The 25678-nt window shown below is 58.3% G+C and overlaps 1 protein-coding gene across 1 annotated transcript in view; it reads right to left on the reverse strand.

Moving 5' to 3' along the window:
• The window catches only part of LOC128829782 (IQ motif and SEC7 domain-containing protein 2-like), a gene marked incomplete at its 3' end in the record, with an annotated part of 29330 nt that extends 17845 nt beyond the window's left edge, over positions 1-11485 (reverse strand). The window contains 1 exon segment of the mRNA XM_054015187.1: positions 11300-11485. Within this exon segment, the coding sequence (XP_053871162.1) occupies positions 11300-11322 (23 nt within the window).
• Positions 11486-25678: the final 14193 nt, after the last annotated feature.

Below are 25678 nucleotides of genomic sequence, written 5' to 3' on the forward strand. Positions count from 1 at the left end.
ACCGCATGGGGACAGCTCGCTCGGTGCTGAGATGCAGCCACCTCTGGGGTGGGGGCAGCTGGGTTTAGGGAAGTCGAATAAGATCACTGGAGCTGGGCTTTGATCCAGACACCGGGGTTCATGCCCAGCTCTTGTAGAAAAAGTCTCATCCTCATCAGGTCTCATCCTAAGGTGCACCACGGCACCCAGCCCCGCCTGCCAAGGGAGAGCACCCCCTGCCCAGCCCCCTGCCCCACTCCATGCAGCACGGTGCCCCCAGTGCCCAGCCCCGCCTGCCAAGGGAGAGCACCCCCTGCCCAGCCCCCTGCCCCACTCCATGCAGCACGGTGCCCCCAGTGCCCAGCCCCACCTGCCAAGGGAGAGCACCCCCTGCCCAGCCCCCTGCCCCACTCCCTGCAGCACAGCGCCCCCAGTGCCCGGCCCTGCCTGCCAGGGGAGAGCGCCCCCTACTGAGCTTCCTGACCCACGGCACGGTGCCCCCCAGAGCCTGCCCCTGACTGCCAGGGGAGAGCACCTCCTACCCAGCCCCCTGCCCCACTCCCTGCAGCATGGTGCCCCCAGTGCCCGGCCCTGCCTGCCAGGGGAGAGCGCCCCCTACTGAGCTTCCTGACCCACAGCACGGTGCCCCCCAGAGCCTGACCCTGACTGCCAGGGGAGAGCGCCCCCTGCCCAGCCCCCCAGTGCCCGGCCCTGCCTGCCAGGCGAGAGCGCCCCCTACTGCAGTTCTCCCAGACAAAGCAGAGCAAGTCCTGGTGAACGCTGGGGTTATCCACAGGGCTGGCATGTGGGAGGGTCGGGGGGTACACGGCACAGAGGGGCTACAGAATCAGCGACAGGTTGCATGGTTTTTTTTATTCCATATGGTTCTCTGTCGGCCAAAGCTGGCGTCCTTTCGTACAGTACATACAGCAGCTGGTAGAAAGACCCCTGGGGTTATATTTACAGGGGGGATGGGTTATGGGGCAGACGGGGAGGAGGGGGCGCAGCGGGGGGACCCCCATGTCCAGATCCCTGTGCATTCCCCTCTGCCCTCCCCCCAAAATATTTGTGCCCAGGTTGGAGAACCCATGGTGCGAACACGCTCTGTCGTGAGCCCCGGTGTTCGGCACGCCGGCCGTGGTGGCGCGTCGGGGTGAAGCACACTCATTTTGCACACCCACCACTGGGGAAATCCGTGCAAATCCCCCGCCCAGCTCTGTGGCTGCACGGCTGATTCGTGCCGACGAGACTCATTTTGCACGGCTGCCTCGTTACCAATCAGGGGACACCGCACTCCTTTAGCACATCGGGGACAGGCCAAATTAGTGCAACTCACACCCATCTTGCACGCCCATCTGCCTGCATGGGAAACCAGTGCAATTTTGCACCAAGGCAGATTAGTGCAAATCACACTTGCCTTGCACACCCACAGCAGGGGGGACATATGCACCCCCCCGGCTTTGCAAATTGATGACCCAACAAATTAGTGCAAATCACACCCATTTTGAACGACGATCGCCTGAGAATTCAGCGCAAGTCACATTCGTTTCGCACACTGCATGGTTGATCGGTGCAATGCACACTTGTTTTGCACACCCAGCGCAGGGAAAATCTGTGCAAGTTGCCTCCATTTTGCACCTCCAATGCGTTGGGAGATTAGCACGAATCACCCCCGTTTTGCACACCAGCCTCAATGACTGAGCACGCTGGCTAAGCAGCAGATTAGCCCAAGACACACTCATTTTGCACACCTGCTGCTTGGGAGATCTATGCCAATTCCCCTCCCCCCATTTTGGTCATCAGCTACATGCAAATCACACTTGTTCCACACCCCCACCTCCGCAAGCCACCCATTTTGCACATGCCCCCGCTCCTACCCCGGGGACCCCCCCCCTTCAATTTGCATGACCTGTTGGGGCATCCAGGCTGCTTGGTGGGCAGGCGCCAGAGACGCCCGCTTCGCACGGATCCGTGCACACCCGCCTCCCCACACACACACACACACACGAAGTCCCAGACGCCAGCCGGCATTAGCACGGCCCTGTCCACGGCCCCCCGCTGGAGGCACAAAGTCCCTGAAGAGCAGGGCTTGGGGGGCGGGTCCGGGATCCAGGTTTCCTGTCCGCTCCACACACCCCCACGCCCCGAACCTGCGATCCCAATGCACTCGGGCAGGTACGAAGCAGAGGAGGAGGCCGTAGCAAGTCCAGACGGGGAGGAGCAAAATCCAGAAAACAGATCCAGAGAGCCAGGCGGAAGCGTCGTAGGTTTCAAAGGTTCATTTGTTTCAGGGCACAGCCATGATGAAGAATGGGGGGGGGAGGCCCCATAGAAGCATAGGAGGGTTGTCCAGATTTTGGGGGTGAGGGGGGCGGGCTGGTTTCTGCAGCTCCGTCGCTGTCCTCCGGCAGGGGGCATAGGGGGGGCGCTGGGAATTAAGGCTTATGCTTCTGCATAGAAAAATGTGTAAACCGTGATTGGGGGAGGGAGGTTGGGGGGCAGAGACATCAGGGTCTGTTCCAGAGACGCAAGGGATTCGAAAGCAGCCGCTGAGTCGGATCTCAGCCCCCCAGGCAAATCTGAAGTCATCCCCCCCGACTGCAATGGGGACAAGGCCGGATTCTGATCTCAGCCCATTGGGGTCAATCCGGAGTCACTCCTGAGTGCAACAGGGTCAGGGCCGGATTCTGATCTCACCCCGCCGGGGTCAATCCAAAGTCAATCCAGACTCACTCCTAACTGCAACAGGGATAGGGCCAGATTCTAATCTCAGCCCGCCGGGGTCAGTCCAAAGTCACTCCCTGACCGCAGTGGGGTCAGGGCTGGATTCTAATCTCAGCCCACCGGGGTCAATCCGGAGTCAATCCGGAGTCACTCCTAAATGCAACGGGGACAGACCCGGATTCTAATCCAGCCTGCCAGGGTCAATCCAGAGTCACTCCCTGACTGCAGTGGGGACAGGGCTGGATTCTGATCTCAGCCCATTGGGGTCAATCCGGAGTCACTCCTGACTGCAAAGGGAACAGTGACGGATTTCTAATCTCACCCCACCAGGGTCAATCCAAAATCAATCCGGAGTCACTTCCCGACTGCAGTGGGGTCAGGGCCAGATTCTGATCTCACCCCACCAGGGTCAATCCGAAGTCAATCCAGACTCACTCCTAACTGCAACAGGGATAGGGCCAGATTCTAATCTCAGCCCGCCAGGGTCAGTCCAGAGTCACTCCCTGACTGCAGTGGGGTCAGAGCTGGATCCTAATCTCAGCCTGCTGGGGTCAATCTGGAGTCACTCCTAACTGCAACAGGGACAGAGCTGGATTCTAATCCAGCCCACCGGGGTCAATCGTAGGTTTCTTTATGATTCTATGATTCAATCCAGAGTCACTCCCTGACTGCAGTGGGGACAGGACTAGATTCTGAGTCATTAATGTATCATAGAAACATAGAATATCAGAGTTGGAAGGGACCTCAGGAGGTATCTAGTCCAACCCCCTGCTCAAAGCAGGACCAATCCCCAACTAAATCATCCCAGCCAGGGCTTTGTCAAGCCGGGCCTTAAAACCTCTAAGGAAGGAGATTCCACCACCTCCCTAGGGAACTCATTCCAGTGCTTCACCACCCTCCTAGTGAAATAGTGTTTCCTAATATCCAACCTGGACCTGCCCCATTGCAACGTGAGACCATCGCTCCTTGTTCTGCTACCACTGAGAACAGCCGAGCTCCATCCTCTTTGGAACCCCCCTTCAGGTGGTTGAAGGCTGCTATCAAATCCCCCCTCACTCTTCTCTTCTGCAGACTGAATAACCCCAGTTCCCTCAGCCTCTCCTCGTAAGTCATGTGCCCCAGACCCCTGATCATTTTCGTTGCCCTCAGCTGGACTCTCTCCAGTTTCTCCACATCCTTTCTGTAGTGGGGGGCCCAAAACTGAACGCAATACTCCAGATGTAGACAGAGGTCAAAGGTCCAATCCCGAACTGGGGCTTGCTGGCATTTCAAGGTCAAATCAAGTAGCCAAAGGTCAGAGTTTGAAAGTCAAGCCGATAGGGTTAAAGGTCAATATCAGAGAGGTCGAAGGTCAGTCTCAAATTGCTGGGGTCCACAGGCAAAAAACAAGCCACACAGGGTCAAAGGTCAAACACAACTGATAAGAGGTCAAAGATCAGCAGTCATGAAATGGAAAGGGGTCAAGCGGTCAAACCCAAATGGTGTCGAAGGTCAAACAATTGTCATGGAGTTGCAAGTCACCACAAGGCTGCTCGAGGTCAAAGGTCAAACCCAAGTGGGGGCTGAAGGTCGGAAAAATGCATGACACTATGGGACATCTCAAAGCCAGAGAAGGCCAAAGATTGACCCCCAATGTGCAGTGATAAGAAGCAAACAGAATTTATGGGGTTAAAGCTCCGCCCAAAGATATAGGAGGTCAGAGGTCAAACCCCAATGGTGGGGGTTAAAGGTCAAACAAACCTACTCATATCAAAAGAGTGAGCGGTTTAAGATCCACCTCAACATTGGAGTTGTAGGTCACAACAAAGCTGCAGGACGTTAAAGGTCAACGAAGGGGTCAAAGGGCAAGCAAATGGCACGGGGTCAGAGGTCAATGCCCCTATGGGGTTAAAACCCATGTCAAAGCAACAGAAGGTTAAAGGTCAAACCCAACGTGGGGACTAAAGGTCAAAGTAGACTAGGCGCTAACGGTAATACAACTGAACGAAAGGTCGAAGTTCGAATCTACAAGGAGCTAAAGGTCAAACAAAACTCTTGGTGCTAGCATTCAAGCCAAAGCAGCGAGAGGTTAAGGGTCAAATTCAATATAGGGGTCAACGTCAAGCCAAAAAAAGGAAAAGGTTCTTAAGATCATATCAAGCCACCGGGGGCGTAAAGGTCAAGTCCAAGCAGCGGAAGTTAGAGGTCAACCCCATGCTGCAGCCAATGGCCATGCCCAAACAGCATGAGGTTAAAGGTCAAAGCCGATGTTGGAGTGAAAGCTCAAACAAAACTAGATTTGGGCATTTGACCATTCAAAAAATGATTAGTCAGTTGGCCAGTCAAATAACGTCAAAATATGGTCAAATATTTGGATGTGTTTACTTATTAGAAGAGTAAGAAAAAAGCGTAAGACTTCATGGTCTCCCATAGCCTAAGCGTAGCCATTTACATCTAATTCCACAAGCACACGTGCCTCAGACGCGTTATTTTAACTAAGTAAAATGCAAAACGCAATGAAAGAAAGAGCTACAAAATGAAAGAGCGACACTGCGACGCAATTAGAAAGATTGGCCACCACCTACCGACCACTCCGGATGGTATATGGGACAATATTTGACCGTGGTCAAATAATATGTGGTCAACTGACCAACCAATCGAGGTTATTTGACCGGTCAGTCAACTGACCAATTGATTGACTGATCAAACAACATCAGTTGGTCGGTCAGTCAACTGACTGACCAACTGATGTTGTTTGATCAGTCAATCAATTGATCAGTTGACATTGTTTGACCAACCGGTTGACACTGTTGGACCAGTCAACTGACCGACCAATTGACGCTGTTGGACCGGTCAACTGACCGACCAATTGACATAGTTTGACCAAACTGACCGATCATTTCACATTATTTGACCAACCAACTGACATTATTTGACCAATTGACATTGTTTGACCAGTCCCTTGACCAACTAATTGACGCTGTTGGACTAACCAATTGACCAACCACATGACACTGTTGGACCGGTCGATTGCTACTGTTTGACAAGCCAGTGGACCGCCCAATAGACTCTGTTGACCGTCAATTGACCGACTCACCACGCCCGAACACAACTCTACGTGCGAACGGGAATGTTCAAGAACAAGAGGTTAAAGGTCAAACCCAACGCAGGAGGGTCAAACAAAAGTCACACGGCTAAAGGTCACGCCAACAAACGGACGGTCAAAGGCCAAGACCATCTCTGGGAGAGGTTAAAGGTCAAATCAAACTCTTGGAGCAAAAGGTCACGTCAGAGAAGCTGGAGGTGAAAGGTCAAAGGTACTGTGGGGGGTAAAGGGTCAAATGGAAGTGCGGGGGCAGTTGGCTGGCTCTAGCTAGGTGGGATGTGGGGGACGGTTGCGTCTCTGGAACGACCCCAGCCCTCCTTACCCCGGGCGCTGGGGCGGGCGGGGAGGGGGAAGCCGTGGGGGCTGCAGGAGAGCATGGCAGGGAGGTCTCAGCAGCGCCCCCTCCAGGTTATCTAGAGGACGGGCTGCTGCACTCTGAAGCGGGGCAGCAGAACTGGTGGACGTCCTCACCCTCCAAATCATCCCTGGGGGGTTGGGGGGGAGACAGAGAGACAGGGACAGACAGACAGGTTAGACCCAGAGCACTCACGACAGAACACGCCCCCATCGGGGGAGGGGGCACCGTACCCCTCCCCTTCCCCAGGGGAGGGGCATGGGGGCACAGGATGGCGGGAGTGTAAGAGGGGACTGGAGGGAGGAGAGGTGTAAGGGGAGAGGGGAACTAGACACTAGCCCCAACTCATGTCCCAGATCCAGAGAGAGAACCCTGGTGTCCGGGCTCCCAGCCCCTCCCGCACTGCTCTAACCACAAGACCCCACTGCCCTGCCAGAGTCGAGGAGAGAACCCAGGCGTCCTGGCTCCCGGACCCCACTGCTCTAACCACTAGACCACACTCCCTTTTCTGCGCTGGGGAGAGAACCCAGGCGTCCTGGCAGACGCTGGGTGTCTGGCTGAGGGGAAGCTACGGAGCTGCAGGTGTCGGGGCGGGGAGGTGCAGGGGCGAGGGGGTGCAGGGGACGTGCTGGGGGCAGGGGGTGAGTTGGGGGGTGGCTGCCTGGCTTACCTGCACTCTGCCTGCCGGGCGGGGGGAGCTAGCTGCGAGTGGAGGAGCGACTGAGCAGGACAGCAATACTGGTGCAGAGTGGGAGACGCGGAGGACCTATAGAGAGCAGCAGAGAGACAGCGATGGGGAGAGATGGGGGGGATAGACGGGGGGGAATGGGGGGAGAGAGACACAGAACAGTTTGATGGGGACAGGATTGATAGATAGATAGATAGATAGATAGAGGGGGTGGATGGGGATAGATAGATAGAGGGGGTGGATGGGGATAGATAGATAGATAGATAGATAGATAGATAGATAGATAGATAGAGGGGGAGAGAGAGGGGGAGAGAGAGGGGGTGGATGGGGAAAGAGAGAGAGAGGGAGGAGGTTGATGGGGTAGACAAGCGATAGATAGATACAGGGGTGGATGGGATAGATAGATAGATAGATAGATAGATAGATAGATGGGGTGGAGGAGGTGGATGGGGTAGATAGATGGGGTGGAGGAGGTGGATGGGGTAGATAGGTAGATAGATGGGGTGGAGGAGGCGGATGGGGTAGATAGATGGGGTGGAGGAGGCGGATGGTGTAGATAGATGGGGTGGAGGAGGTGGATGGGGTAGATAGATGGGGTGGAGGAGGTGGATGGGGTAGATAGATAGATAGATTGGGTGGAGGAGGTGGATGGGGTAGATAGATAGATAGATTGGGTGGAGGAGGTGGATGGGGTAGATAGATAGATAGATTGGGTGGAGGAGGTGGATGGGGTAGATAGATAGATGGGGTGGAGGAGGTGGATGGTGTAGGTAGATAGATGGGGTGGAGGAGGTGGATGGGGTAGATAGATAGGTAGATAGATGGGGTGGAGGAGGTGGATGGTGTAGGTAGATAAATGGGGTGGAGGAGGTGGATGGGGTAGATAGATAGGTAGATAGATGGGGTAGAAGAGGCGGATGGGGTAGATAGATAGATAGATAGATGGGGTGGAGGAGGTGGATGGTGTAGGTAGATAGATGGGGTGGAGGAGGTGGATGGGGTAGATAGATAGGTAGATAGATGGGGTGGAGGAGGTGGATGGTGTAGGTAGATAGATGGGGTGGAGGAGGTGGATGGGGTAGATAGATAGGTAGATAGATGGGGTGGAGGAGGTGGATGGGGTAGATAGATAGATGGGGTGGAGGAGGTGGATGGTGTAGGTAGATAGATGGGGTGGAGGAGGTGGATGGGGTAGATAGATAGATAGATGGGGTGGAGGAGGTGGATGGGGTAGGTAGATAGATGGGGTGGAGGAGGTGGATGGTGTAGATAGATAGGTAGGTAGATGGGGTGGAGGAGGTGGATGGGGTAGGTAGATAGATGGGGTGGAAGAGGCGGATGGGGTAGATAGATAGATGGGGTGGAGGAGGTGGATGGGGTAGATAGATAGATAGATAGATGGGGTGGAGGAGGTGGATGGTGTAGGTAGATAGATGGGGTGGAAGAGGCGGATGGGGTAGATAGATAGATGGGGTGGAGGAGGTGGATGGTGTAGGTAGATAGATGGGGTGGAGGAGGTGGATGGGGTAGATAGATAGGTAGATAGATGGGGTGGAGGAGGTGGATGGTGTAGGTAGATAGATGGGGTGGAGGAGGCGGATGGGGTAGATAGATAGATAGGGTGGAGGAGGTGGATGGGGTAGATAGATGGGGTGGAGGAGGTGGATGGGGTAGATAGATAGATAGATGGGGTGGAGGAGGTGGATGGTGTAGGTAGATAGATGGGGTGGAAGAGGCGGATGGGGTAGATAGATAGATAGATGGGGTGGAGGAGGTGGATGGTGTAGGTAGATAGATGGGGTGGAGGAGGTGGATTGGGTAGATAGGTAGATAGATGGGGTGGAGGAGGTGGATGGGGTAGATAGATAGATGGGGTGGAGGAGGTGGATGGGGTAGATAGATAGATGGGGTGGAGGAGGTGGATGGGATAGATAGATAGATGGGGTGGAGGAGGTGGATGGTGTAGATAGATAGGTAGATAGATGGGGTGGAGGAGGTGGATGGTGTAGGTAGATAGATGGGGTGGAGGAGGTGGATGGTGTAGATAGATGGGGTGGAGGAGGCGGATGGGGTAGATAGATGGGGTGGAGGAGGTGGATGGGGTAGATAGATAGGTAGATAGATGGGGTGGAGGAGGTGGATGGGGTAGATAGATAGGTAGATAGATGGGGTGGAGGAGGTGGATGGGGTAGATAGATAGGTAGATAGATGGGGTGGAGGAGGTGGATGGGGTAGATAGATAGGTAGATAGATGGGGTGGAGGAGGTGGATGGTGTAGGTAGATAGATGGGGTGGAGGAGGTGGATGGGGTAGATAGGTAGATAGATGGGGTGGAAGAGGCGGATGGGGTAGATAGATAGATAGATGGGGTGGAGGAGGTGGATGGTGTAGATAGGTGGATGGTGTAGATAGATGGGGTGGAGGAGGTGGATGGGGTAGATAGATGGGGTGGAGGAGGTGGATGGGGTAGATAGGTAGATAAATGGGGTGGAGGAGGTGGATGGGGTAGATAGATAGGTAGATAGATGGGGTGGAGGAGGTGGATGGTGTAGGTAGATAGATGGGGTGGAAGAGGCGGATGGGGTAGATAGGTAGATAGATGGGGTGGAAGAGGCGGATGGGGTAGACAGATAGATGCGATAGATAGGCCGCCGGTGGGGCAGGGGGAGTTCGCGGGGACAGGCAGTGAGACAGAGCAGGGGGTCAGCCAGATGGGCAGAGCGAACGACAGACAAAAGGGGGGAAGAGAAGAAAAAACACCAAGTCAAGGAGGAGCAGGACAGCACTGACCACACAGAGACCCCAGCCCAGCGAGGGGGGGAGCAGAGCCCCCCGCGCCGGAGCTGGACGCTGAGAGCAGCCACGCAGAGACACACAGCAAGGGGCCTGGGCAGGGCCCGGCGGGACACCACGGCACGGAGAGACACGGGGCCACGGAGAGAGACAGGCTGCACCCCTGGGACGAGCGCCAGGAGATCACAGGCCCGGAGAGAGAGAAGCTGGAGGCAGGCCACAGAGCCGCGTAGCTGAGCCACGGAGCCATGGGGAGAAGGCCCATGGGGGCCCGGAGAGAGACTGGCTGTCTGGGACGGGCAGTGGAGGGCGCTGGGCTTGGTTCCCACTGGGCAGCGAGCCTCGGAGAGAGAGGGGCCCGCGGGAGAAGGCCAGGATCACAGACACCGCAGGGAAGGGGGCACCGGCCAGCCAGCCCCCCGCCCGCCGTCCGTTGGGGGTGCTGGAGACGAAGGCTGAGTGGCTGGGACAGGAGGGGTAGGGAATCTGGAGAGGTTTCCGGAGGGGATCAAGGGGGGCGGAGGGGAAGGCTGCAGAAGGCTCGGCGGGACGGATCGAGCAGGCAGGAGAGAACGGGCGGGTTGGAAGCCAGGAGATCCGGTCACAAAGGGGGCCACTGGCAAAGGGCTCCAACGACTTCCCCCGCTGCTGCCAGGACCCCAAAGAGCAGCACCGGACGCCAACACCCGACTCCATGACCGGGCACCGAGGCCGTGAGACGCAGAGACGAACACCGCGCCCTTGCCCCAACGCCCCAGCACCTGAGAGCCCCCCGTTCTCCCAGGCCCCCCGGCTCTAACCACCAGCCCCCACTTCCCTCCCAGAGCCGGGGAGAGAACCCAGGAGTCCTGGCTCCCAGCCCCCCCGCTCTAACCACCAGCCCCCACTTCCCTCCCAGAGCCGGGGAGAGAACCCAGGAGTCCTGGCTCCCAGCCCCCCCTGCTCTAACCACCAGCCCCCACTCCCCTCCCAGAGCCGGGGAGAGAACCCAGGAGTCCTGGCTCCCAGCCCCCCCTGCTCTAACCCACCAGCCCCCACTCCCCTCCCAGAGCCTGGGAGAGAACCCAGGAGTCCTGGCTCCCAGCCCCCCCTGCTCTAACCACCAGCCCCCACTCCCCTCCCAGAGCCGGGGAGAGAACCCAGGAGTCCTGGCTCCCAGCCCCCCCCCTGCTCTGACCACCAGCCCCCACTCCCCTCCCAGAGCCGGGGAGAGAACCCAGGAGTCCTGGCTCCCAGCCCCCCCTGCTCTAACCACCAGCCCCCACAGCTGGGAATGGAAGCAAATACCTTCACTGTCTATTTATTGCCTCTTTATAAAAACATCCATGTCAATGTTTACGGAAAGTTTCTGCTCATGAAGCCCCAGGAGTCAGTTCCGGGTTGGGGGGGGGAGTTGGGGGGGAGATAAATTCGGAGTCTAGGGGGAAACTGAGTCACCGCTGGTTTCAGAGTAGCAGCCGTGTTAGTCTGTATCCGCAAAATTCATGGCATCAAAGACAGGAGCTCCCCGCCCAGCCCCCCGCACGGTGACCCCCAGCGCCCGGTCCCACGGCCAGGGGAGGGCGCCCCCCTGCCGAGCCCCCCTGCCCCACGGTGCCCCCCATGGCCAGTCACCCTGCCCCCCAGGGCCACCCGCTCTCTGCCACGCTCCAGCACTGCCGCCGCCTCCACTCACGGGCTTCCTGGGGCAAAGTCCATCGCCGCCTCCTGGCTTCTCCTGCCCCCGATCCCCTGGCTGGGGGGCTGGGGGGCTCCCCCTGCCCTGGCGCGCAGGCACCCCCCGGCGGGAGGGAGCTGGGCCGTGGGGCCGGGCAGGGCGCCCTAGCAGCGCCCAAGGGGAAGGGTGTCACCGCGCTGCCATCAGCTGATCGGAAACCCGAGCTCCGTGGGGCACCCAAAGGGGGCGGAGGGGGGGGGGGGTTAACCCTGTGAGGGCTGGGAACAGTCCTTCTTCCCGGTGTGCCAGGGGAGGGACCTTGCCCAGAGCCGGGGAGAGAACCCAGGCGTCCCGCCTCCCAGACACACCCTGCTCTAACCACTAGACCCCACTCCCCTCCCAGAGCTAGGGAGAGAACCCAGGCGTCCTGGCTCCCAGCCCCCCCTGCTCTAACCACTAGACCCCACTCCCCTCCCATAGCCGGGAGAGGACCCAGGCGTCCGGACTCCCAGCCCCCCCCCCCGCGCTCTAACCACTAGACCCCACTCCCCTCTGACAGCTGGCTAATACACAACTGGGCTGTCAACAGGAAGGGAGGCCAATAGCATGGATAATGCGTTCCCCAGACCTCTGAGCCCGCTGCCGGGGGAGGGAGCCCGGACTCCTGGGTTCTCTCCCTGGCTCTGGGAGCGCAGTGGGATCTAGTGGTTAGAACAGGGGGGCGCTGGGAGCCAGGACTCCTGGGTTCTCTCCCCAGCTCTGGGAGGGGAGTGGGGTGTAGCGGTTGGCACAGGGTGGGGCTGGGGGAGCCAGGACTCCTGGGTTCTCTTCCCTACTCTGTTACTGTGACCGTTTCAACTGCAGAGATGGAAATGGTCACTAGAGGGCGGTGCTAGCCGCAGAAAATTTCACACCGTATATTTGACTGAAGTTTATCTCCTGTCTGTAGCTTCTTTCCCCCTAGCTAGAGACCCTACTATAACAAACCACCTTGCGCAGCACAGCCTACAATAACAAACTAGCATGCAAGCATCACTGAGGGGAGTGGGGGCTAGTGGTTAGAGCAGGGGGGGCTGGGAGCCAGGACTCCTGGGTTCTCTCCCCGGCTCTGGGAGGGGAGTGGGGACTAGTGGTTAGAGTAGGGGGGGCTGGGAGCCAGGACTCCTGGGTTCTCTCCCGGCTCTGGGAGGGGAGTGGGGGCTGGTGGTTAGAGCAGGGAGGGCTGGGAGCCAGGACTCCTGGGTTCTCTCCCTGGCTCTGGGAGGGGAGTGGGGGCTGGTGGTTAGAGTTGGGAGCCAGGACTCCTGGGTTCTCTCCTGGCTCTGGGAGGGGAGTGGGGGCTGGTGGTTAGAGCAGGCGGGGCTGGGAGCCAGGACTCCTGGGTTCTCTCCTGGCTCTGGGAGGGGAGTGGGGGCTGGTGGTCAGAGCAGGGGGGCTGGGAGCCAGGACTCCTGGGTTCTCTCCCTGGCTCTGGGAGGGGAGTGGGGGCTGGTGGTTAGAGTTGGGAGCCAGGACTCCTGGGTTCTCTCCTGGCTCTGGGAGGGGAGTGGGGGCTGGTGGTTAGAGCAGGCGGGGCTGGGAGCCAGGACTCCTGGGTTCTCTCCTGGCTCTGGGAGGGGAGCAGGGGCTGGTGGTTAGAGCAGGGGGGCTGGGAGCCAGGACTCCTGGGGTCTCTTCCCGGCTCTGGGAGGGGAGTGGGGGCTGGTGGTCAGAGCAGGGGGGCTGGGAGCCAGGACTCCTGGGTTCTCTCCAGGCTCTGGGAGGGGAGTGGGGGCTGGTGGTTAGAGCAGGGAGCCAGGACTCCTGGGTTCTCTCCTGGCTCTGGTAGCGGAGTGGGATGTAGCAGTTAGAGCAGAGGGTGGGCTGTTCAGGAGACAGCATACAACCGGTAATAGCCACAGCTATTAATTCTCTTGCATTTAAGTCCTCGGGTTTGTACAAGTAATAGGTATAGAAACACTGCAGTTCCTTAGCAACCTGCTCCGCTTTTGGGAGCAAATTGTTTGTGGATTGCTAATACTTGTCTAAGAGCGAGTGTGTTAATACACAATAGAAGTGAGGGGGAATAAACACGTATATCTGCCCAAAGATTGCACAGTATCTGCACAGCTCCCTATAGAAACAGACACGTATAGCTGGGGATCTTATAGATTTCAGAGCTGTGTACACAAATATACACATACAGCTATACATGTCAATGTCACGGCTGTAGTGAGAAATAGACCCATACAGCTAGGAATAGATCAGATTTCATAGTCCATACTGAAATATATATTTATAGCCAGGACTATTATAGCTAGGTGGGGTAGGATTTTCCCCCCAAAATCTGACAAATCATCTTGTTTATTTTTACGCATTCCCCCCCACCACCAATTTTTATCAATTTAAAATGTCATGGTTGTGGGGAAGGTCAGATAAGGGAGGAGCCTGATAAATAATGATTGAACGGCAGCAGGTGTTGAGATGCAAACAGCTAAAGCTTTGAAACCATTAAAACAACTCGTCAATATCGTGTGTCAAAATATCCAAAAAAATAAATCTCCCGAAAGGTAGTTTCTTACTTTGCCTATCTGTCAATTTCGATTACCACCAAGGGAAATTTTTTTCCATTGGTTTGTGTGTGTGGTGAAATCGACATTTATGGACAAAAATCTGATCCTTCCTTGGTTAATTATAGATTTCATCACTGTCTACAGAAATGTACAGAAATCTCTACAGACACATACCCATATAGCTAGGAACATCATCGATTTCATAACTACATATTATGTATTTCACAGATCTCTCCAGCACTATAGCTATTAATTGTATAGATTTCACAGACATACATACAGATGTACCTTTTACAGATTCAATAGCTACAGAAATATGCACAGAAATCTATGATAGTGTATTCCTAGATCTATGAAAATATTGGTGCATATTATATAATCCTGATAGGTATGTGTAGATCTAAGAATATAATCGAATATAGACCCAGGTATATACAGAAATCTACACAGAAATCTGCAACTGTGATATTCCTAGATCTACAAATACAACCAGGAATTTGTATTAATTATATTACTTATTATACTATATGCATAGATCTATACATATCTAGGAATATAATGTAATATAGGAGCTATATGTGTCTATTTCTATATATATGATCACAGTCTATTTATTTACATGTGTTTATGAATATGATAGTTTCCTAGAGTTTAAGAGATCACTAGATCGTCTAGTCTGACTTCCTGAGTCACAGGCCAGAGAATTCCATCTAGTCACCCATGTACTGAGCCTAAAGACCTAAAGAAGAGCTCCATCATGTAAGCTTGTCTCCCTCCCGAACGGAAGTTGGTCCAATAAAAGATATTTCCTTGCCTCCCTTGTTAGAGTAAAGCTTTTCAGTGCTCAGGAAACTAAACTCTTGAGAACGGGGGAAACCGAGACCTCACCAATGCCCATGGTCCCTGCCATGACAGGTATTCGATTGAGAGGTGACCAGATGATCTATACCCCTGCTAGCTCGGAGCACCCCTGGCCAGTATCCTGACTCCAGCTTTGACCAGCCCCAGATACTTCAGAGAAAGGCGGCGGGGGGGATGACAACAACAAGATTGATTCCCACTAGGGGGAAAAAATCCTTCCTGACCCCTCCAGGTGCCTGGCTTCAGCCCTGAAGCATGAGATTGGGTTAGAGTAAATTATCATAACACAGAGCTGCAAGTGTTAGGAGCCAGTTAAGAGCAATATAGGTGATCCTGTAGACCCCAAAGCGCATGAAAAAAGGGAAAGAACCAGGGAATCCACAGACTATAATATATATTGTAGCATATTATATTCCTAGATACCACACAGCCAAGCATGGATACTAATTATATTGTACTATAATATTTTACATTAGCTATACGTGTACAGCTATGAATATAAATGATAGGGATATACATGCAAGAATATACCCATATCTAGGAATATATTATAAATGATAAAATATAATTGAGTAACAAGTAATGTTATTAATATAACATCATTAACATCTATGCCTAGATATGGGTCATTCTTGTGTATATAAAATATTATATTCCTAGACACACACATATGGCTCACATACATGTCATATTAACGTGTTATTATATTATGAAAATAGATATGAATATTCTATGAGCAGATATACACATATAGCTAGTTTATTGCAGTACAGTCTGGCATTAGAGGATATATCTGCATTGTGTGTATAGACATGTTTATAAATACCTAAGAATATGATGATACTCATAGATATAGTTACAGCTATTACTAATTATATCATATTATATTACTAGATACATGTATATTCTTATATATATACCTAATAATATAGTGATAATCATTGATACTCATCTAGTTATTGCATTATTGATAATTAATATTATATGAATAGATTTATATATTCTTGTGTATAATCATATTATAAAGTTGGGAACATACTACTCATATTATACTCAGATACACTTACAGCTAACATTTTTAGAAAGAAAGAAAGAAAGAAAGAAAGAAAGAAAGAAAGAAAGAAAGAAAGGGTGTCTGGGGATAGATAGATAGAGGGGTGTCTGGGGATAGATAGATAGATAGATAGATAGATAGATAGATAGATGGGGTGTGGGGATAGATAGATAGATAGATAGATAGATAGATAGATAGATAGATAGATGGGGTGTGGGGATAGATAGATAGATAGATAGATAGATAGATAGATAGATAGATAGATAGATGGGGTGTGGGGATAGATAGATAGATAGATAGATAGATAGATAGATAGATAGATAGATAGATAGATGGGGTGTGGGGATGGATAGATAGATAGATAGATAGATAGATAGATAGACAGACTAGGGAAAAGCAACCTCGATGGAGCTACTATAAGGTGGGTGAAAAACTGGTTGGAAAACCGTTGCCAGAGGGTAGTTATTAGGGGTTCACAGTCAGGCTGGAAGGACATAACGAGTGGGGTCCCGCAGGGATCGGCTCTGGGTCTGGTTCTGTTCAATATCTTCATCCATGATTTGGATAACGTCGTAGAGAGTACTGTCACGGAGTTTTGGGGAACTCAGGGCCTTGCACCCCCGGCTTCCTGCGATTCACCATGACTCTCAGCCAGCCAGTAAAGCAGAAGGTTTATTTGGATGACAGGAATACAGTCCAAGACAGGTCTTGCAGGCACAGACAACAGGGACCCCCTCAGTTAGGTCCATCTTGGGGTCCCCGGGCATCCAAGCCCAGCCCCCCTTGGGAGGTCAGAGCCATCTATGCCCCCCAGCCCTCTCTCCCTGCCTGCTTCCAGCACTCTGCCTTCAGCGACCCCTCCCACAGCCTTTGTTCAGTTTCCCGGGCTAAGGAGTCGCCTCCCCTTCAACCCCTTCCTGGGTTCTCATGTTACACACTCAGGTATGCGCCCTCGGGCAGATCCCATCCTGCAATGCAGACTATCCCAGAACACTCCCCTGTCAGCATTCACAGACCACCGTGAGAACAGGCCCAGTTCGTCACATCTCTCCCCCCTTCGAGACCGAACTGAGCAGGGTCACTTTAGCCAGTGACCCGGGGAAGTTCGAACCTACCCCCGTTCCCATGGATGCCCCCGCATCCCTCCAGTTCCTTGGTGGGAATTACACCAGGCCCCTTCAGTTTCACGCCCCCCCTTAGGTCGGGGTGCTTGATGGCACTCGCAGTTCGCATGTGGGAAGGTTTATGCGGCCTGTGCCCTTTTCCCACCCCCATACCTCTGGGGTTCCAACTGGGCTGTGGTCTTCTCCCAGCGCTCCAGTCTGGAGGTCTGTGCTTTGGGCTCTCTTGGTTTAGAGCCGCCCTTTTAACCTTGGCCACCCTCTGGAAAGGATCCTTTATGCTGGGCAAGGGTCCTAAAGCTGTTTTCCCCTTGTCCCAGGCCTTCCTCCCCCTCTGACAGGGGTCACAGGATCCGCAGTACTGTCGGACAGTAACAAAGACCCCAGGCCAGTAAAAGCTCCGTAGCAGCCTCTGCTGGGTACGCCAGGTTCCCTGGTGCCCTGAGAGGGGAATATCATGGGCCCGGCACAGCAGCTGGCGGCGATACTTCTGGGGTACCACCAGCTGCCTCCTGATCCCCCCTGACTCCATTTCCCCTGGGGGAGCCCATTCTCGGTACAGGAACCCCTTCTCCCACAGGAACCTTTTCCGGCCACCTCGTCCCATGGTCTGTACCGCCTTGAGGTCGGCTAGGTCCCTTATCTTCCGCAAGGAGGGGTCTCTCTGTAACTCGGCCTGGAACTCAGCAGCTGGGACAGGGATGGCCACCTGCTCTTCCTCGCCCGCTGGGCCTGAAGCTGCAGCCTCCCTGAGCCGTGTCCCTGGGCGTTCCCTCCCCACCAGGTTAGGGTCCTGCGCCTCAGGCAAGGCACCCCCCCCAAGGCCAGGGCGCAGTGCCCCTCGCCGGCTCTGACTGCGGGTCACAACCAGTGCCTTTTGGGGGTTGCTTGGCCAGTTCTCCAGGTCCCCCCCCATCAATACCTCAGTGGGCAAATACGGGTGTACCCCCACATCCTTGGGGCCCTCCTTGGCCCCCCACTTCAGGTGTACCCTTGCCACGGGTACTTTGACTGGTGTTCCGCCCACCCCCGTCAGGGTCAGGTAGGTGTTGGGCACCACCTGATCTGGGGCCACCACCTCGGGCCGGGCCAGCGTCACCTCTGCGCCCGTATCCCAGTATCCACTGACCTTCCTCCCATCCACCTCCAGGGGAACAAGGTACTCTCTCCGGAGGGACAGCCCCGCGCCTACCATATAAACCAAAAACCCTGAGTCTGGAGCATCCAGCCCCCTAGAGGAGCTGGCCTGGAGCTCTCCTCCCTCCTTAGCAGGTGGTACTCTGCCAGCCCCTCTTCCCTGGGAATGCTGCCTTTCGCCGGGCTGGGTCTCTACCCAGTTAACCCTCTGTGGGTTCGGTCTGCTCAGTCTGTCCCTGAGCCTAGGGCACTGGGCCCGTATGTGGCCCTTTTGGCCACAGTGGTAGCAGCCCATGTCCCATGGGTCCCCTTGAGTAGGTCGGATGGTCCTGATGCCGGATGCTCCCCTCTGATGGGTTTTTTCTGTATTTTCCCATGGGGAGGTCCCATGGTGACTCTCTCTCTGCGTTGTGGTGGGACTGTTCCTTTGGGACTCCTCCCTTTTATCTCCTGACCGGCTCTTTACAAACTCATCAGCCAGCTGCCCGGCGTGTCGCGGGTTCTCTGGCTTTCTGTCCACCAACCACAGCCTCAGGTCGGATGGGCACCGGTCATACAGTTGCTCCAGTACCAGCAGTTTAATCAGGTCCTCCTTCGTCTGGGCCCCACCAGCCCACTTGCTGGCGTATCTCTCCATGCGGGCGGCTAGTTGCAGATATGAGATCTCAGGGGTTTTATCCTGACTCCGGAACCTTTCCCGGTACATCTCAGGAGTCAGCCCAAACTCTCGTAGCAGGGCCCTTTTGAATAGTTCGTAGTCCCCTTTCTCTGCCTCTCCCAGTTGGCGGTACAATGCCACGGATTTGGGGTCCAGTAAGGGGGTAAGGACCCGGAGTCTGTCCGCGGGGTCCACACGGTGCAGCTCGCAGGCCGTCTCAAAGGCCTCCAGGAAGTCATCCATGTCCTCCCCCTCCTTGTATGGGGCCATGATGCACTTATCAAAGCTCCGTGCAGTCCTGGGTCCCCCCTCACTCACCGCAGCCGGGGGTTCGCTGCCCTTCAATCTCGCCAGTTCCAGGTCATGCTGACGCTGTCTCTCATTCTCCTCCCGTTCATGCTGTCTCTGTCTCTCTTCACGCTGATGCTGTCTCTCTTTCTCCTCCCGTTCATGCTGACGCTGTCTCTCTTTCTCCTCCCGTTCACGCTGATGCTGTCTCTCTTTCTCCTCCCGTTCATGCTGTCTCTGTTGTTCACGATCCTCCAGCTCTCTCAGTTTTAGCTCTTTCTCCCATTCCAGCCAATTCCGCTCCCCGGATGCCGAACGTCGCCGGGAGGATCCTCTGCTGGCCGGCGGGCTTCGCCGGGGGGATCCCCTGCTGGCCGGGGGGGTCACGGCGCCCTCGGTATTTGCTGGGCTCCTCCCCACCCTTCCCCTAGGCATAGGAAGGAGGGGTCTCGGGAAGCCCTCAGCAGCCGGCTGACCACTCCCAGCTGGGACAGACACTGGTGCCTGCGCTGCATTTGCCAGGCTGCTTCCCTGAGACACAGGGATCAGTTCATTCGCGCGATCTTCCGCCTCCAGCTGGGCAATGAGCTGTTCTTTGGTGAGCCTCCCACTGCGCAGCCGCCTCTGCTTGCATAGCTCCACCAGGTCGCTCTTAAGCCGCTTGGCATACATCTTCCTGCTGCCCACTCACCGGCCTGTGTGCTCACAGCTCCCCACAGTTCCCAGGGGGACCCCTAGTGTGCCAGCCCTTCTCGAGGTCACCGCCTCTCTGCCAGGGTCGAGCTGCAGACTCCTCCGCCCCTGGGACCACTCGCTGCGATCCCCTCGGGGGACCCTGTTACTGCAAAAGTCCTTCTCGCTGGTCACACACTCCCAGGGGTAATAACCGTCTCTCTCTCACTCTTCAGCACGCCTGGTCCCCGTCAATCCCCCTTCGTTTTACTGCTCCCCAGTCACTTACTGCAGGAAGCGCCGTCCACGGGGTGCAGTAGATCCCGCCGCTGCCACCAGTTGTCACGGAGTTTTGGGGAACTCAGGGCCTTGCACCCCCGGCTTCCTGCGATTCACCATGACTCTCAGCCAGCCAGTAAAGCAGAAGGTTTATTTGGATGACAGGAATACAGTCCAAGACAGGTCTTGCAGGCACAGACAACAGGGACCCCCTCAGTTAGGTCCATCTTGGGGTCCCCGGGCATCCAAGCCCAGCCCCCCTTGGGAGGTCAGAGCCATCTATGCCCCCCAGCCCTCTCTCCCTGCCTGCTTCCAGCACTCTGCCTTCAGCGACCCCTCCCACAGCCTTTGTTCAGTTTCCCGGGCTAAGGAGTCGCCTCCCCTTCAACCCCTTCCTGGGTTCTCATGTTACACACTCAGGTATGCGCCCTCGGGCAGATCCCATCCTGCAATGCAGACCATCCTAGTCACACTCCCCTGTCAGCATTCACAGACCACCGTGAGAACAGGCCCAGTTCGTCACAAGTACATTGATAAAGTTTACAGACGATACCAAGCTGGGAGGGGTGGCAAGCGCTTTGGAGGACAGGATTAAAATTCAAAATGATCTGGACAAACTGGAGAAATGGTCTGAAGTAAATAGGATGAAATTCAATAAGGACAAATGCAAAGTACCCCACTTCGGAAGGAACAATCAGTCGCACACACACAATGGGAAATGACTGCCTAGGAAGGAGTCCTGCGGGACGGGATCTGGGGGTCATAGTGGATCACAAGCTAAATATGAGTCAACAGTGTGACACTGTTGCAAAAAAAGCGAACATCCTTCTGGGCTGTATTAGCAGGAGTGTTGTGAGCAAGACACGAGGAGTCATTCTCCCGCTCTGCTCCGCGCTGATACGGTCTCAGCTGGAGGATTGTGTCCTGTTCTGGGCACCACATTTGAGGAAAGATGTGGACAACTTGGAGAAAGTCAAGAGAAGAGCGACAAGAATGATTAAAGGTCTATAACCTATAGAGGGAAGATTGAAAAAAACGGGGTTTGTTTAGTCTGGAGAAGAGAAGCCTGAGAGGGGACATGAGAACAGTTCTCAACTACATAAAAGATCGTTACAAGGAGGAGGGAGAAAAATTGTTCTTAATGTCTGGGGATCAGACAAGAAGCAATGGGCTTAAATTGCAGCCAGGGTGGTTTAGGTTGGACATTAGGAAAAACATCCTAGCTCTCTGGGTGGTTAAACACTGGAATAAATTGCCCAGGGAGGTTGTGGAATCTCGGTCATTGGGGATTTTTAAGAGCATGTTGGACAAACCCCTGTTGGGGAGGTCTAGAGATAATACATAGTCCTGAGTGCAGGGGACTGGACAAGATGACCTCTCAAGGTCCCTTCCAGTCCTATGATTCTATGATAGATAGATAGATAGATAGATAGATAGATAGATAGATAGATAGATAGATAGATAGGATGTGTGGGGATAGATAGATAGAGAAAGGGGGTGTGTGGGGATAGATAGATGGGGTGGAGGAGGTGGATGGGGTAGACAGATAGATGCAATAGATAGAGGGAGTGGATGGGGATAATAGATAGATAGATAGATAGATAGATAGATAGATAGATAGATAGATAGAAGGGCTGTCAATTATTCACAGTTAATTCATGTGATTGACTGAAAAAAATTAATCACTTTAAAACAAATGAATTGCGATTAATCACAGTTTTAACCGCACTGTTAAACAGCAATAGAATACCACTTGAAATTGATTATAAATATTTTTGGATGTTTTTGTACATTTTCAAATATATTGATTTCAATGACAACACAGAATAGAAAGGGTGCAGGGTTCACTTTATAGTAGGGTTACCATACGTCCGGATTTTCCCGGACATGTCCGGCTTTTGGGGGCTCAAATCCCCGTCCGGGGGGAAATCCCCCAAAGCCGGGCATGTCCGGGAAAATCGGGAGGCTCGGCCGGGGCCTCTTTGTGCGGGGCCGGGGGCATGGTGCCCGGCCGGGAGCCGGGCCGGGGGCCAGGCCGGGCCAGGGTCGCAGTGCCGGGCCGGTCCGGGCCCACGGGGCCGGGCCCGCGGGGCTGGGAGCCGAGCCGGGCCCGCGGGGCTGGGAGCCGGGAGCCGGGCCGGGGTCGGGGAGCCGGGAGCCGGGCCGGGGTCGGGGAGCCGGGAGCCGGGAGCCGGGCCGGGGTCGGGGAGCCGGGCCGCGGGGCTGGGAGCCGGGCCGGGGTCGGGGAGCCGGGAGCCGGGCCGCGGGGCTGGGAGCCGGGAGCCGGGCCGCGGGGCTGGGAGCCGGGCCGGGGTCGGGGAGCCGGGAGCCGGGCCGGGAGCCGGGAGCCGGGCCGCGGGGCTGGGAGCCGGGCCGGGGTCGGGGAGCCGGGCCCGCGGGGCTGGGAGCCGGGCCGGGGTCGGGGAGCCGGGCCCGCGGGGCTGGGAGCCGGGCCGGGGTCGGGGAGCCGGGAGCCGGGCCGGGAGCCGGGCCGGGGTCGGGGAGCCGGGCCCGCGGGGCTGGGAGCCGGGAGCCGGGCCGGGGTCGGGGAGCCGGGAGCCGGGCCGCGGGGCTGGGAGCCGGGAGCCGGGAGCCGGGGTCGGGGAGCCGGGAGCCGGGTCGGGGAGCCGGGAGCCGGGCCACGGGGCTGGGAGCCGGGCCGGGGTCGGGGAGCCGGGAGCCGGGCCGTGGGGCTGGGAGCCGGGAGCCGGGCCGCGGGGCTGGGAGCCGGGAGCCGGGCCGGGGTCGGGGAGCCGGGAGCTGGGCCGTGGGGCTGGGAGCCGGGAGCCGGGCCGCGGGGCTGGGAGCCGGGAGCCGGGCTGGGGTCGGGGAGCCGGGAGCCGGGCCACGGGGCTGGGAGCCGGGCCGGGGTCGGGGAGCCGGGAGCCGGGCCGCGGGGCTGGGAGCCGGGAGCCGGGCCGCGGGGCTGGGAGCCGGGAGCCGGGAGCCGGGCCGGGGTCGGGGAGCCGGGAGCCGGGCCGCGGGGCCGGGAGCCGGGCCGGGGTCGGGGAGCCGGGAGCCGGGCCGTGGGGCTGGGAGCCGGGAGCCGGGCCGCGGGGCTGGGAGCCGGGAGCCGGGCCGGGGTCGGGGAGCCGGGAGCCGGGCCGTGGGGCTGGGAGCCGGGAGCCGGGCCGCGGGGCTGGGAGCCGGGAGCCGGGCTGGGGTCGGGGAGCCGGGAGCCGGGCCACGGGGCTGGGAGCCGGGCCGGGGTCGGGGAGCCGGGAGCCGGGCCGCGGGGCTGGGAGCCGGGAGCTGGGCCGCGGGGCTGGGAGCCGGGAGCCGGGAGCCGGGCCGGGGTCGGGGAGCCGGGAGCCGGGCCGCGGGGCTGGGAGCCGGGCCGGGGTCGGGGAGCCGGGAGCCGGGCCGCGGGGCTGGGAGCCGGGAGCTGGGCCGCGGGGCTGGGAGCCGGGAGCCGGGAGCCGGGCCGGGGTCGGGGAGCCGGGAGCCGGGCCGCGGGGCTGGGAGCCGGGCCGGGGTCGGGGAGCCGGGAGCCGGGCCGTGGGGCTGGGAGCCGGGAGCCGGGCCGCGGGGCTGGGAGCCGGGAGCCGGGCCGCGGGGCTGGGAGCCGGGCCGGGGTCGGGGAGCTGGGAGCCGGGCCGGGGCTGGGAGCCGGGCCGCGGGGCTGGGAGCCGGGAGCCGGGCTGGGGTCGGGGAGCCGGGAGCCGGGCCACGGGGCTGGGAGCCGGGCCGGGGTCGGGGAGCCGGGAGCCGGGCCGCGGGGCTGGGAGCCGGGAGCTGGGCTGCGGGGCTGGGAGCCGGGAGCCGGGAGCCGGGCCGGGGTCGGGGAGCCGGGAGCCGGGCCGCGGGGTTGGGAGCCGGGCCGGGGTCGGGGAGCCGGGAGCCGGGCCGTGGGGCTGGGAGCCGGGAGCCGGGAGCCGGGTCGCGGGGCTGGGAGCCGGGAGCCGGGCCGCGGGGCTGGGAGCCGGGCCGGGGTCGGGGAGCTGGGAGCCGGGCCGGGGCTGGGAGCCGGGCCGCGGGGCTGGGAGCCGGGAGCCGGGCTGGGGTCGGGGAGCCGGGAGCCGGGCCACGGGGCTGGGAGCCGGGCCGGGGTCGGGGAGCCGGGAGCCGGGCCGCGGGGCTGGGAGCCGGGAGCTGGGCCGCGGGGCTGGGAGCCGGGAGCCGGGCCGGGGTCGGGGAGCCGGGAGCCGGGCCACGGGGCTGGGAGCCGGGCCGGGGTCGGGGAGCCGGGAGCCGGGCCGCGGGGCTGGGAGCCGGGAGCTGGGCCGCGGGGCTGGGAGCCGGGAGCCGGGAGCCGGGCCGGGGTCGGGGAGTCGGGAGCCGGGCCGCAGGGCTGGGAGCCGGGCCGGGGTCGGGGAGCTGGGAGCCGGGCCGGGGCTGGGAGCCGGGCCGCGGGGCTGGGAGCCGGGAGCCGGGCCGGGGCTGGGAGCCGGGCCGGGGTCGGGGAGCCGGGAGCCGGGCCGCGGGGCTGGGAGCCGGGAGCCGGGCCGCGGGGCTGGGAGCCGGGAGCCGGGCCGCGGGGCCGGGAGCCGGGCCGGGGTCGGGGAGCCGGGAGCCGGGCCGCGGGGCTGGGAGCCGGGAGCCGGGCCGCGGGGCTGGGAGCCGGGAGCCGGGCCGCGGGGCCGGGAGCCGGGCCGGGGTCGGGGAGCCGGGAGCCGGGCCGGGGCTGGGAGCCGGGCCGGGGTCGGGGAGCCGGGAGCCGGGCCGCGGGGCTGGGAGCCGGGAGCCGGGCCGGGGCTGGGAGCCGGGCCGGGGTCGGGGAGCCGGGAGCCGGGCCGCGGGGCTGGGAGCCGGGAGCCGGGCCGCGGGGCTGGGAGCCGGGAGCCGGGCCGCGGGGCCGGGAGCCGGGCCGGGGTCGGGGAGCCGGGAGCCGGGCCGCGGGGCTGGGAGCCGGGAGCCGGGCCGCGGGGCTGGGAGCCGGGAGCCGGGCCGCGGGGCCGGGAGCCGGGCCGGGGTCGGGGAGCCGGGAGCCGGGCCGGGGCTGGGAGCCGGGCCGGGGTCGGGGAGCCGGGAGCCGGGCCGGGGCTGGGAGCCGGGCCGGGGTCGGGGAGCCGGGAGCCGGGCCGCGGGGCTGGGAGCCGGGGGGTGCGCCGGGGGTGGTCGGCCAGGGCCCGAGCCGACCCAGGCTGGAGCCACCGGGGGCCAGCCTGGGCCGCGCCGCGCCTCCTTCTCCCTCCCCCGCCCCTTACCTTACCTTACCTTACCTGCTTCAGGCTTCAAGCAGGGGAGGGGGCGGAGTTGGGGCGGGGGCGGGGGCGGGGCCGGCCCCCCCGGGAGTGTCCTCCATTAGGAGGCACAAAATATGGTAACCCTACTTTATAGGATTATTTTTTATTACAAACATTTGCACTGTAAAAAAGAACGAGTATTTTTCAGTTCACTTCATACAAGTCCTGTCACAATCTCTTTATAGTGAAAGAGCAACTTACAATGTATTTATTTTTGGTTACAGAACTGCACTCAAAACCAAAACAATGTGAAACTTTAGCGCCTACAAGTCCACTCAGTCCTACGTCTCGTTCAGCCAGTCGCTCAGACAAACAAGTGTGTTCACATTTATGGGAGATCATGCTGCCGGCTTCTTATTTACAATGTCACCTGAAAGTGAGAACAGGTGTTTGCATGGCACTTTTGTAGCCGGCGTTGCAAGGTATTTACGTGCCAGATTTGCTAAAGATTCGTCTGCCCCTTCATGCTTTGGCCACCGTTCCGGAGGACATGCGTCCGTGCTGATGACACTCGTTAAAAAAGAATGCATTAATTCAATTTGTGACTGGTGAGAATTGTATGTCTCCTGCTCTGTTTTACCTGCATTCT

The sequence above is a fragment of the Malaclemys terrapin genome, unplaced genomic scaffold, assembly GCF_027887155.1.
Source record: "Malaclemys terrapin pileata isolate rMalTer1 unplaced genomic scaffold, rMalTer1.hap1 scaffold_82, whole genome shotgun sequence".
In the NCBI taxonomy this organism is placed as follows: domain Eukaryota; kingdom Metazoa; phylum Chordata; order Testudines; family Emydidae; genus Malaclemys; species Malaclemys terrapin.